Source organism: Glycine soja, chromosome 9, assembly GCF_004193775.1.
Source record: "Glycine soja cultivar W05 chromosome 9, ASM419377v2, whole genome shotgun sequence".
Classification (NCBI taxonomy): domain Eukaryota; kingdom Viridiplantae; phylum Streptophyta; class Magnoliopsida; order Fabales; family Fabaceae; genus Glycine; species Glycine soja.
The window spans coordinates 47592392-47606899 of record NC_041010.1 but is presented as its reverse complement, the minus strand read 5'-3'; the positions used below and the strand labels follow the sequence as shown (position 1 = coordinate 47606899).

The window sequence follows — 14508 nt, the reverse complement described above, 5'->3', positions numbered from 1 at the left end:
AAAAATTAATTAGATCCTCTAATTATTAAAAACATTACAATCTTACCCTCTCCGTCCAATTGAAGCTGTTAGTGTTAAGTTTCCAATACTGAATTTTACAGATAGTGGTAGTTTATAAATGTTAATATGTTTATTATTTATATTTAAATTAAAATATAATTAAATAAAAGATAAACTTAACAAAATAAAATTTAAAAAAGTGATGTTTTACATAAATCACTTTATTTATTACTATTTTAAAGAAAACAAACCAATGTTTCAAACCAAGAATCTCAAAATAAAAAATGATCATTTTCCACACCGAGATTCAATGTAATGATCATAATCTCTCCTGATCCTTTCCTTCCTCACCCCTAAATTGTTTCTCCCCCATTTATGCTTCTTCAAATGTTGAGATGTAAAAGATCTATGGGGCGTGGAGGGTGACATGGTGGGTGGTTTCGTTGAATCTAAATCTGAGAATGAAGAGTAGATCTTGTGATGGCTTTGCGAAACAATTTCTTTGGCAACAACGGCAAGAGGCACAAAAGGCAATGTTGTGAGATTTGTCGGATTTGAATCAGAGCTTGAAGACTGGATCTCATGGTGAGGTGTTGTTTGGATCTTGTAGTGGCTTTGCAAAATTATCTCTCCCTCTGATGAAGATGATGAGAATAGCAGAGGGCGACTTGGATGGTTTCGTCGAATATGGGTTTTTAAAGATAAAGAAAACAAAAAGTAAATCTCGTGGTGAGACATTGTTTGGATCTCATGGTGGCTTTGTGATGTGGTTCGTATCTAAAAGAATCAAACCAATGTTTGTGATTGAGATCAAGATTTGGATCTCTTGGTGTTTTGTGGATCTAGTGTTTGTCTAGCAATATTGTTAGAGAAACAATTATTGGAGCTTTCTTTGGTTGAAGATTGTTAAAAAGGTCTTGAAGATCCAAAAGGCAAAGGATTGTGAATATAGTAAAGCATGAAATTTGTTATAGTTGTTTTTGTATATATTAATTTGTGCTTATTTGACTTTGTTAAACTCATTCTAGTGCATTTGTGTTGTTGAGATTTGTTGCTTTGTTTTTGGGTTTAAATTGGAATAACATGAATTTGGTTAGTGTCAGATTTTTTTTTTTATCTTTTATTTTTGTAATTTGTAACGGTTAAAAAATTATTACTTGTAATTTAAACCGTCAAAATTCTTAACTTAAGAATACAATTTTAAGGTTTTTTAAATAATTAAATAACCTGATTGAATTTTTTAATAAATAAAGGATTTAATTTAACTTTTAATTATAATTAAGAAACCAAATGTATAATGAAGTATGTAATTTACCCATAAAAGTTTAATAGACTTCACTTTACTTTCTTGCCCTCTCTACATTTACATTTTTCTTTTAAGAAAAGAAAAAAACAATGAATCTAATTTTCATGCAGCGTGAAAAGATTATTTTTTTTGGTACAACGGGAATAATAAAAATAGGGGGCAAAACTAAGTCTTTTAAAATAATCATGAAAGGATTTCAATGTAAAAGATTTTATATTACTTACACACTACTATTTTCTTTTCAAATATTAAAAAAACAACTAAAAAAGAAAATATAAATTCATCAACATTGATTTCCCTAAATTGGTATTAGTATAGTATTACCTTAAAGCCTGCGTTCTGTTGGTGTGATTGAAAAGGAAAAAGAGTGTGATGAATGACAAACCCTAGAAGAAGAAGGAAACGACTTTTCAAAGGCCCCTGTTGCTCTTAAAAAATCAAGACAAATATTTAAGAGCATCCATGAAAACAATGATATTCCTAAAATTTCATGCACTTTCATCAAATCTACTAATCGTAAAACACAGTAAAATAAAAAGAAGATAAAACACATTTTTGGTTTTTGTGCTTGGTTTTAATTCCTATAGAGTATATATTATAGTTTTGAATTGACCAATTTAGTTTCTATACTTAAAAAAAAAAAAAAAAAAGGATGAATTTAGTCCTATGCACTGATAACCGAGGGATGAAATTCACCTATTTTAAAAAATGCCAAATGGCTACCAAGCTCTTCTTCTTCCACACGCAAACGACGTCGTTGTGGAAGCCAAGAAGGTTGGACGACAGCGTGGTGACAGCACTGTGCAAGTCCTTCAGAGAGGGACGAAGCTGGGAAAGCATAACCCAGGAGTTCCGCTCCCTGCACCTAAACGACTCGTCGGTCGAACACGTCCTGTCACAACTCACCGACGCAAAAGCCGCGTTGCGCTTCTTCCACTGGGCCGCAAAACGCAACAACGACAACAACACCTTCCATCACACCACTCGCTCTTACACCATCACAATAAACCTCTTACTAACGTCAAACTCACTCACCGACTCGCGCGCACTCCTCGAATCCCTCGCCACTCGCAACACAGATCCAGGCGCCGCACGTGCGGTGGCGGCTTCTCTTCTCGACACGTATCACGCGGTTTCAACCTCCGTCGCTCTTCTTGCGGTTAACCTTTTAATTCAAACCTACGCGAAGGCGAAGTTAACGGACGTCGCCTTCGACCTTTGCCGTTACGTCGAAGAAGAGCGTGGATTCTCCTCCTCCGTCAGCGTCGTTAGTTTCAACGTGTTGCTTCACGCGCTTCAGAGATCTGAGAAGTGCGGCGGTTCCGTTTGGGAGGTTTACGAGTTCATGATTCGGAGAAGGGCTTACCCTAACGCGACGAGTTTGAGAATAATGATCGATGCGATTTGCAAGGAAGGTGAATTGCAGAAGATTGTTGACACGGTGGATCGGATTATTGTAGGGAATAATGATTGTTCTCGTTCTCGTTTTCGTTCTCCTGCGATGATTGTGAATTGCGGTTTGATGTTGAGGATTTTGGGGAAGGGACGCGTGGCGAAATCGGAGAGCGATGATGTGGTGGTTTTGCTGAAGAGGCTGTTGCAGAAGAATTTGCTTCATGAGAAGGTTGTGTATTCTCTGGTTGTTCACGCGAAGGTTGTGTTTGGGAATTTGGATTATGCGTGGGGATTTTATTTGGAGATGGTGCAGAGAGGGTTTGAGGGGAATGCTTTTGTTTACACATTGTTTATTGGAGCGTTTTGCAGAGAGGGGAGAGTTGGCAAGGCGATTGGTTTGTTGCGTGAGATGCAAGGAAAGGGGTTGAGGCCTTACGGGGAGACGTTTGAGCACATTGTCGTTGGTTGCGCTGCCGCAGAGGATTCAGAGCAGTGTGTGAGTTTTTTTGAGGAGATGGTGAGGGTTGGGTTTGTGCCTGCTTGTATGGTGTTTAATAAGGTGGTGGAGAGGCTGTGTGAGAAGGGGAAAGTGGAGAAGGCGAATGGAATGCTGACTGTGTTGTTGGAGAAAGGGTTTATGCCAAATGATGTTACTTATGCTCATTTGATGCAGGGTTATGCTCGAAAGGAGGAGGTTCAGGAAGTTTTAAAGTTGTATTATGAAATGGAGTACAGATGTGTGAGTCCTGGATTGTCGGTTTTCGGGACGATTGTTCAGTGTTTTTGTCGTTGTGGGAAGGTTGAAGATGCAGAGAAGTATTTGAGGATTATGAAAGGGCGTTTGGTGAGGCCAGATGTGAGTGTGTACCAGGCGTTGATTGATGGATACATGAAGAAGGGGGAGAGTGCTAGGGCTCTTCACCTTCGTGACGAGATGGCTTCTTTGGAGGTGTAATGTGACATTGTTGTTGTGCTAAAGAGTGGTGAAAGGAAGGTAGTGCTTGTTGTTTGGTGACATGGCATTTTCTGCGATGTAGAATGCCAAATTGATGATATAGATATGTTATTTCCTGAAACAAAATGCTGCATCAAGAACAGTGGAAAGTTGTGAAATGTGGAATGGGCTGATATTTATAAATTAGATGTCATGATGCAGGTGCTTGGCTATTATTAAGGTTTTACTCATTTCAGAAGTGATTTTGGGAAAATTGATTGGAAGAGTGTGAGAAGTTGTTAATGTATGTCTAAACGTACAGATAAAGCAGGGAGGTTTAGAGACTTTGGGCATCCTGAGTATGCAACGGAAGAGGCAACACAAAATGTAAGCTTTTGTGCTTTGTTTTTATAGTCTGTGCAAATTTAGTTAGAACTGCCAACAAGCATTTCAGTGTCATACACTTGGGTGAAATTTTGACAACTAGATTTTATTTAAATGTTTTTCTCATTCCCAGTATTTTCATTGGAATTTACTTACTCCATTTGGCTTTTGAAGTAAATTGCTACCCTGTGTTTGGATGTGGTTGTAGCTTTATTATTGATGATATTGCGACAACCTGCAATTTCACAAGGATGGTATCACTTTTTGGTTGTCCTCAAGAAGTATATAGATGTCATACAATGTGGAATAGACTGATACGTATAGATTACATCTCACTTTCACTCACTTCAGAAATGTTTCAAATATTATTGAGAAATTGTTAATGTATAGAGGCTTTGGAGGCCTTTGGACATGTTGAGTTTGCAACAGCTGAACAAGCAGTATAGGTAAGCTTGTCGCCTTGTGTAAAAACAAAAATACAATAAAAAAAATAGAGTGACCCGTGCGGGGGCTTGAATCAACCAGCTAGTATTTACTATTTAACAAAAATATCCTTGAACTGTTATTAATTTATAATAAAAATTTAAATTTTCCCAAAATCACTTAAAGATTCCGTGATATGCACGGCTGACCAACTAGCTATGTATTAAACTGAAGATAGGCGTCTTCCACTGTTAGCATTATTATTAGGAGATTAATTAGTATACACGGTCAGTGTAAACCTACTTTACACAGACACCCAATTATATTTAGGCTATTAGCCATGTCAGTATAACAATTAAAAAAATATAAAATTACAAAATCTAAAATTATGGGAGTAACTCTGTCACTTTCAGGTCAATCAATCATGTGTGTGTCTTCTTCCTTGAACCCATTATGATTTGCTCTACCCATCTTCATCCATAAACTCGTTGCTGATTGTTCTGGTAAAAACTATGTTTTTCACACTTGTATACACTGGAAATTGAAAAATCAATTTAAAGTTTTGTTGCATTGCATTCATTGTATGCTACGAACGCTCCAAACTTTTCTGCAGGTACTGATCACTTTTCCGCATTGCCATAAACTTGTTACGAATTGCTTATTTCAATTTCAAGAATATAGTCAAGGAATTAAAACACGTGCCAAATGTGCTTATTGATATGGCTCCCAAGTTTTCTTCATTTTATTTCAATTTCAATTAATATTGTTTTACAGTATTTTTATTTTTGTTGAATGCATATATTGTGGGACTATGCTTGGCATATCCCGTCCAGGTTATAGAAGAATGATCCACAAATAGTATTTTGCTGGAGAAGCCATTGGAAGCTAATTGATACAGTTCTAAAGTGAGGCCAATTAGTTTCCACATCATAATTGTGAATGTGTGCCTAAAGAAGAAAATTTTTGCAGCTTATAAAAGTCACTTATCTAACAACTCTCTTTGTCCTTTGTGTAGGTATGCAAAGGAAAATATTAATATTTATAAAAAAGGAAAATATTAATCATGTGCTAAGGGGTTGCTTTCTAGCCAAAGAGATCTGGACACTTCTCTCTAGGAGTATGGTGGATCAATTTATTTTTTTCTCCCAATGTCTTGGCATGTGGATGAGCTCCAACATCAATATTGGAAAAAGAAAGGGTGTGAATTGGAGCCTATATTTGCTGTTGTAATTGACAATTTCTGGGAAGCCCGAAACAACCTTATTTTCCAAAACAAAAGTACCTATGCGCAGTGGCTCTGCAAAATTATTAGAACTCGGGTGAAGGAAATTATCAAGGCCTATGACACTTTTGGCTTGGGGAAAAGTTTGACCAACCTTGGCAATATGGGGTCTGATCAAATAAATATCAAGTGGAAAAATCCTCCAATTGGAACTCACATAACAAGCTCAATTGTGATACAACAACCCGAGTAGGAAATTATAAAGCAACTTATGGGGAAATCTTCGAATATCATATAGTAAAATTTATTTTTTGCTTATTCTGATAAACTTGAGTTTTGCCCCCTTTGTGCAAGTTGAGCTCTGGATATTTGGAGCATTTGTATAGAGATAGAGAATAAACACAAAAACACTTGGAAGTTGGTTTGCTGTTCTTCCTTTTTCAAACCCATGCTATGGTTTTGAAAGAATCAAATCCTTATAAACTAACTCACAAGGTAAAATTAATTAATGTAATCAATGGAGAATCCATTATGAACTAGCAGATTCATTTTTACAGTCTTTGCATAAATCGTTTGTTGCTCCTCCTCCTTCAATAATGTTTTGTAAGAATGAAATGAAGCTCTAGAAACAAGTACTTATTTCTTAGTCATTTAAATCTATCATTTGACATTTAGACTTTTAGGATAAAAATGTAAACAGTTACATCTTCAGAAGGATTCAATGACATAGCAAGCAATATCCCTTGTTAGTATTGCACTAACGTTGCTAAATGAAATTGCTAAAAAAAAGTGTTGTTATTAAAATTGTCAAAGTGACACGGCTTGTGTTAATTTTCATCCCTATGCACCTCAAACCAGAGAAATTCATATGACATTTAAACACTCCTCATCAACTTTAAAAACAGATCAGCACAAACACTTGAAATAGTTAACAAAGGCTTAGTTGTAAATTTATAAAAAGAAGCTGAATATCCATTGATTCTTGCCTTCCATGACCAAGATGACACTGTGATAGAGTCCAGCATTATGGGAGTTTAAATGGCAATAGATCAAGTGCCCAAATCATAAAATACTCATGAAAACGAGAACATATTTATCTTTTCTCACCACTTATTATCTTGTAGCCCATATTTATCAATCATTACTTCCCAATCAGATTCAAATTCTTCAACGGTGATAGATTGGTGAATGCACTTCCCAAATTGACTTTTAAATTCACTATGCTCATGATAAATATAATTCAAATACTCTAGGACTTTTTTCTCAATGTGTCACATGCAATAGTGATGATTAACCGTAGGAAACACAATTGAAATTGCATTAGTGAAAGCAGTATCTTGGTCTGTGATAACAGTTTTAGGACAAGCCCCTAAAATTGCTTCTAACCAAGTACTTAACAACCAAACAAAACTCTTTTGAGTTTCATCCCATACCATACACAACCAAAACAAATGGATTGTTGATGATGATTAACTCAAGTGAATGAAACAAATGGCATTTGTATTTATTTGTCAATTATGTTGGATCAAAAGTCTCTACATCACCAAAATTATTTGTATGCCATTCTAGACCTTGAATCAACCCAAAAACAATTTGCTAATTGTCCATCAACATCCATTTAAAATGCATAAAAAAATCCAGGATTCATGCAGCACACCAATAAGTTTAATATGCTCTTTAATTTTCTTTCTATGCACTCAAAGAAACTTTGAACTTCTTGGGGAAAACAGTACATGATTATGGTCTTTTATAAATCTAGAAATAATCCACCCATCTTTTTTCTTTAAATATACCATTGCCTTGCATCCTATCCTTGTTTCATCATGCACAGCAAGGTTACTATTTTTCCTCTTTGCACATCTTTCACTTTTTTTCTTTGTATAATTTTTTTGGCCGAGATCCCTCTTTTGAACAAAGGATCTCTTGGCCAATTATCATGCCATTTGTTCTTGATTTAATAATACGACCCTGCGTACATTGTGTAGTGATTCGTTGTGTCTTCAAGTGATGCAACTCCATTCCTTCGAAGAGCTCTAGAGGGGGATCTAATGGTAGTCCTTATTGAAAGGATCCACATCAAAAGCACTATGGAGTCTATTGTTAGCGCTGACATTGGTAGAATCTCCATGTTCATTTATCATATATATCTAGACCTGTATAGTAGTAAAAAATATTCTTAATATGCTAGTAAGTGGCTGAATCAATCGAATGGCAAACTTGCATCAATATTATATAATTATCAATTGGTCAAAGCTAAATCCATTCCATCACCAACAAAGCAAACAAGCTAATAAAAATTGGAAACAGCATAATCATAGATGACTAATTAAATTTAATCCCAAGAAGATGAGGTCAAACAAGTAAAATATTTCATTAGAAAAATCAAAGTATTCACACGTAGAACTCTCTTTCACTCTTTGTATGGCACATTTGGCACTTGTCTTAATTTCTTGACTATATTCCTGAAATTGAAATAAGCACTTTGTAGCAGTAAATTACAGAAAACTTTTGCATACCTTCTATTATTGTTTTTGTCAGCTTCGGTGACTCATGGTGTTGTTGGGACATATTCAATTCGATATTCAACTTTTCCCCTAAAAGTAACATAACTTTTCTGAGAATGTATGAAACAAGGACCTATCAAACAACAAATTATTGAAAGTGTAAAATTAAATTAAGGCAAGTGATTGGTACATACGATAAAGTTTGGAACATTCATAGTGTACAACGAATGCAATGCAACAAACTTTAAATTGAATTTTCGGTTTGTAGTGTATACAAGTGTGGAAAACACAATTTTTACCAGAGCCATCAAGAACGAGTTTATGGAGGAAGATGGGCAGAGCAAACCGTAATGGGTTTAGGAAAGAAGACACACACGATTGACTGACTTGAATGTAATGAAGTTACTCCCGTAATTTTAGATTTTTTTTTTTAATTTTTATAGTTATTACACAAGATTGTCATTAGATTCAAAACGTGAATACAAGAAATCCATTTGGTTTAATTTGGAAAATTAATAGTATGTTTGAATTAGATTCATGGTGAAAATAACCAATTATTTTGTCATGGTATAGGCAAAACAACAAATAGTTGTTTCTACTTTTTCATGATACCACCATGATTATGAAGAATAGAATTGATTCTTGGATATTATCCAAACACACGGTAAGAAAACAATGACGTGATTTACTTATATATTAAACTAAAGAAGATACTTTGTTTCCACTGTTATTATTATAAAAAAAATTGCCACTGTTGTTAATTAATTGATTGCAGGTTCAGGAAAAATAGATATATACACGGAGCTTCATCAGAAACGCTAAAATGTTCATCCGCGTAACAACCTAGAAATAGAGCAAAAAAATGGGATCTTTAGATTACTTCCCGTAAGTTTTATGTTTATGTGCTTCAAAGTTTGATTCGGGGGACCCAACACTACATCCATAGACCACAATCATACTAAACTTGTGTTCTCAGTGACAAGGGAATTCATACTTTCATTGAACACCAGGATTCTCTCTAAAGACTATGCATGCTTCTTCCTCATTTTGTTTATATATATATGAACTTGCAACCATCCTAGCTTGACTGTGCCCATAGTAAAGGATGAAAGATTATATATATGTCTTTTCTGATATTCGATAGTTTTGGAGAAGCTCACAACGAGAGCTTGCAGAAATGGAAGATGGCTTTGCATCAACTTCTGTTCTATCAGCTCTCTAGTCAACTATCGTGTCTCAATCATAAATAGGATTCAATTCTCCAGTTCAAATAATCTTTCAGTTGACCGAGCTTCATTAGAAATATGGCTAATGATTGAGACTCATTCAAAGAACTCCAACATTTGTGTGATTCTCTTAGATTTTCAAGACACGATTGAGAATCCTCTTTGAATCATTCAAAAATTTCAATTTCAACTGCATCTGGTGCAATATAACAAATATATCAATCACTGATCCAGCCAAGTTCAAAACCAACCTAAAATAAAAACTATACCAACACAATCATTTACCCCAAGATGATGACGTACTTTTTCTTATTTTAAAGACCAGTGATTATATCATGCCTATATAAATGTTACCAATATTGTAGAAAGTACAAAGAAATTGGAAACCAAAGTATAAATGAGTTCCAATTCCAAACAAAATCATCTCACAGAGATAGCCAAGGTCGACGATGCTTATCTCTCTGCTGTGTTTCTTAGTTCTAGCTGGGTTTTCCCAGCAATTCTAAATGCTGCTATTGACGAGTTTGGGCTGGCGTCGACACGTGGCATGAGACTAGTCAGTGGCAATTTGCAGGTAGCAGGGCTTCTCAGCTTTTTCAGGGTAGCAGGGTTACTGCAAATCGCCAATTTGACTGGCTAGTCTCTCGTGCTGACGATTTTCTTCTTCCATGCATGAAAAACAGTCCCATGCTGAAATAAATTTGAAAATAACATCATTTTAAGAAATAGTTTCAAAAAGTAATCCCTTTACGGCAATTTGTCGACTCATTACCGTCCATTAGAAATGAAAAGGAACCTTCGGCTGTGTAAAGGATATGAGGGAATTTGGACAGTGGTTAACGTAGGACATGCAGCACTTGAAAATGATTATCTACGTGTATCCTTCAATAAAAGGAATTCATTTCGATTTGCCTCAAGTGGTTCAAGATGCACCACCCCATTCTGCTATTATATCTTTCTCCGACCAACATATATAATATTAAGAAGAAATTAAATATCTTTTTGTTTCCTTAAATTTAGACTATATTTGTGTTTGGTCTCTTAATTTTTTTTGAAGAAAATCTCACCAAAAAAACTAAAAAATGATTTTTTTAGCTCTCCTTACTTAAAAATAGTCTACTTTTGGTCCCTATTTAGTAATCTTTTAAGTTCTTGATAAAGATTAAAAAGTGATTTTTTTTTATAAAATTAGAGAGACTAAAAAAATCATCCAAATTTAAGGGATAAAAACATTTAAGTCTATTTTTAAAGATGAATTAAATGAATAGATTTTAAATAATTAATTTTCTTAAAGCAAGAAGACAATCAGAATATGTTCGTATTGTTGCTTTAAAAAAAAGTTCATATTGTTTATTTGATAAAGTTGTTTCTTGAATGAAGGGATAGGGCATGTTGGAGGAGATATGTTTGAAAGTGTTCCAAGGTGATGCCATTTTTTTAAAGGTCAGTGATCAGCACATGCACCTATGACGAGGGATATTGGTTTATAGTTTGGTTTCACACAAAATATTTTTTTATTCTATTATTTTTTTTTCACTTTTAATTAAAAAAATGTGTTTAAAAAGTTTGTGTAGGAAATAATGAAAATAAGATAGCATTTTTGTAATAATTAAAAATAAAGATACAAAAGTGTTGGGGTAGCGTACGGATTTATGGCAAATAAGCATGGATTACTTATTTAAGCACCGGTACTTAAGCCTTCAAAAATAAAATAAAATAAAAATCCTTAAATTTAATTATGACAGAGTGAGTGTCGTAATTGTGCAGTTGAATTTAACATTACATGCAATATAAACGTATCAATTTGAATGTTTGAAATTTTTATTCTTACATTTTTTAAAAACTTTTTTACCATTATATACAAATGGGGTACTTTAATTTTATTTTTTTTACTCAACTAAACTTCTCAAAATTTTCTCATTCTTATTCCTAAAATTATCCACTACTTTTTTTTTATTTGTTTTCATCCAATAGAACCAAACGAAAATCAATTCAATAAAAATTCCTATTTTAATTTCATGCCAAATTATGAACTTTTCACTAATCCAAATTTTAAAAATTTTCCACGTTTACCAAACCCACAAAAACAATCCAAATATAGTTAATTTTGAATTTCCTACACATGTTTTCATATCAATTTCCGGTGTAATTTTTATTATTTTTAATGTCTAATTCAAAGAACAACCACGTGCGTGTTTCTCCTTGACTTTTAAGGGGTTCTTTGCTCTCAATCCATGGAAAAATGGCTAATAATAATTGAGACTCTTTGAATCATTCAATGATCTCCCACATGTCGGATTCTTTTTTAATAAGGTTGCACAGTTATAACTATTGCAATCGCTGTACCGCTTTTTAACTATCTCCAAGACATCTAAGAAGTAAAAAATAAACAAAGCCTCCATTTTTACTGCCCAAAACTAATAATTTCTAAATTCAACTTCAAACAAATTAACTACGCCATACTCATCATCTTCAATCGCACTGGCGGATCTACATGCTGTTTAATGGGGCAATTGTCTCCATAAATTTTATTTTTTTTTTACTTGAATGTATTGAACAATAAACAAATAAATCTTATTTCCATAAGATAATTTTTTAATAAAATGAATGTAAATGATTATAAAAGATAAAAAAAAAAAGAATAAATTAATACTAATTTTATCCACTTTATCTTTTTAAATTTTATTGTTTTTAATTTTTTACTACTATTTTTAATAAAACTTATATAATTTTTTATTTGAGAAAATATTAGATTATTTTTTGTCCCACTAAAAAAAATCTGATTTAATCCGCCACTGTTCCATCGTCGTCTTCTCTTTTATGCTGCGCTTTTATACCACACTATTGTCTCCATTGATGGCATTTGATTAAACACACATAATAATAAATTAGAGCATATCCCTGTTAACAAAAAAGCACTTAGCTTATCAGACTCTAACTCAGTTTATTATACGTAAATTACTGCAAATCTTTTACTTTTTTTTTCTTTGATTCCTATATGAATAAAAAAATTGACTTAGTTTAGATATTTAAATTAGAGGCATATAATTCAGTTGGATGATTTTGTTTAAACCTAAGTAATAGAATGTGGCTCTATTGTTCAAAGGGATTGAAAAGCATATCGGACGGTTTGTTTCTTGCAACTCGTTCTGGAATGTAATTTATATTCTGGATTAGCTATTTTAAAATCTAAAATGTAAATTTACATTTTAAATTAGGTTAGATTTTCCAAAGATTAAAAAGGTGCAGGAAGCAAATTGCGACCTGCCCATTATTTAGTCCAAATAAAACAGTGACGGATAACAATAATTTTAAGCGGAATAATCAAACGTAATGCATTAGAGGCAACAACAGCAATTTTTAAGTTGATAATATTCTATCCAAATGTTTGAAATTTCTAATGGAGTTTTTATATACAGTAGCTAGTTTTTATTCAGGATTTATTTTGCTGTCGTATTGACAACGGTTGCTATGAAAAGTATTAGAAAATTAAAATTTAAAGAAAGGATAAAGTTGAGTCTTTGACCATCTTAAAAGGACAGATAATTAAGTATCAGATGTATGTTTAGGATATTTATAGAGATAGGAATGAGATTTTTATTTGAAAGCGAGTAGGTAGGTTGAAAATTGGAAGTTATGTTGTAAGAACGGTTCTTATATAAATATTAAAATTTTAATTAGACAGGAATTATGTTTTGTGTAAATACCTACAAAAAAAAATCATGAAAATTTACAAGGAATGAGGAGTGTTAATTGTTAACAAGGATATTAAAAGCTGCAAAGTTAAATAAATAAATCTAACGGATATTAAAAGCTGTCCTTTTAGTTGTAGCTCAAAATAATGCTTCAAGTTTAGAGACTACTACTATCGAATCTTTAGGAAATAAATTTTTTTACAAAAATAAATAAATAATATAAGGTTGTTTCTTTAAAATAAAATAATTCAGACATGTAATATTAATATTGAGATTCTACGTAAAAATTCAAGAGCATGGTTCACTAACAGGACACTCAAACGAGTTTTTTAATTCATTTTATAGAAAAAATATTTTTTCAGTTTCTTGAAATAAAGTTTGAGAAAAATTGAGTACTTTCTATGAATAATCGTTTGTCAAAGAAGAACTATATAGCTATCATGGAAGAACTAAATAACAAATCTAGACCGTCAATTATTATACAAATAAATCTAACGGATATTAAAAGCTGGACCACGGTAGCCATGGCCCCGCTTTTATTTAGAAGGATGCTTGGCAATGGACTCAACGCCCTGGGATGGGAAATCTAGATCTAGTGGTGATGACTCCTCTGTTATTGCAATGAATAAATAGGTGTTATCATCTATGAAGAATTTTAACAATACTGCAATTTATTGAAAATTATTAATTTTAATACTATAAACTAATACGATAAATTTATTTTAAGATTAAAGAGTAAGACTAAAACATATTAATTAATTAGGTGGAGTACAATTAAATAAAACTAGAAGGAAAAGAAGATAAAGAGAGAGAATAAAAGAGTAAAAAATTTATAAAATTTTGTCCAGCTGTTGTTTTAATAATATTATTGAAGAGTAAGATGATGGGTCCTACTAACTTTAATAAGGATAGTTTTAAAAAATAATATAAATTGTTAAAAAAAATTAATTATAATAATTATTCTTAACTAAATTTTTAGAGACGTAGAAGTTGGATAATTTTATGGACTAATTAAGTGTCTAAGATTAAGTTTCTTTACATCAATCAATAAATATTATTAATTAATAGACTAATAACGATTGATACAACTAATAATAATTTATGTTTTTTAATTAATTGATTTAGGATTTGAATTTTAATTGATCAATAGACATAAAATAAATAAATTATATTAAAAGAAAAATATTTATTTTATGTGTCATAATTCCTGAGGAATAATTACTATTTCACCACTTTCAATCGGGAACAATATCATGTTAAAAAATATTAATTGATAGCTAGCATTCTAGCAAGAAATTTCAAGTTTCAACTTTACTTGACATAACGCATGCATGTCCTTCGTTTTAAGGTACCACTTTCTCCGGTGGTTAGTTCACTAATCTTGAAAAAACTCTTAACAAAGAAAGAAATTTAAAAAAT

General features: G+C 32.6%; 1 protein-coding gene across 4 annotated transcripts; it reads left to right on the top strand.

Annotated features, from left to right (window-relative positions):
• Positions 1–1990: 1990 nt before the first annotated feature.
• LOC114425363 (pentatricopeptide repeat-containing protein At1g66345, mitochondrial-like) lies at positions 1991–6223 on the top strand. Of its 4 annotated transcripts, XM_028392277.1 has the most exons (4): positions 1991–3857; positions 3958–4022; positions 5276–5347; positions 5458–6223. In XM_028392277.1, exon 1 carries the CDS (start codon positions 1992–1994, stop codon positions 3654–3656), a length of 1665 nt encoding a protein of 554 aa, XP_028248078.1. In that variant the 5' UTR covers position 1991; the 3' UTR covers positions 3657–3857; positions 3958–4022; positions 5276–5347; positions 5458–6223. The 4 variants fall into 4 exon arrangements, with proteins under 4 accessions (XP_028248078.1, XP_028248077.1, XP_028248076.1 ...); XM_028392276.1 differs by lacking the exon at positions 5276–5347; XM_028392275.1 differs by having other exon boundaries at positions 1991–4022.
• Positions 6224–14508: the final 8285 nt, after the last annotated feature.

Coding starts and splice junctions, on each gene's coding strand:
- LOC114425363 (XM_028392276.1), top strand. CDS start 1,992: ATGAAATTCACCTATTTTAAAAAATGCCAAATGGCTACCAAGCTCTTC.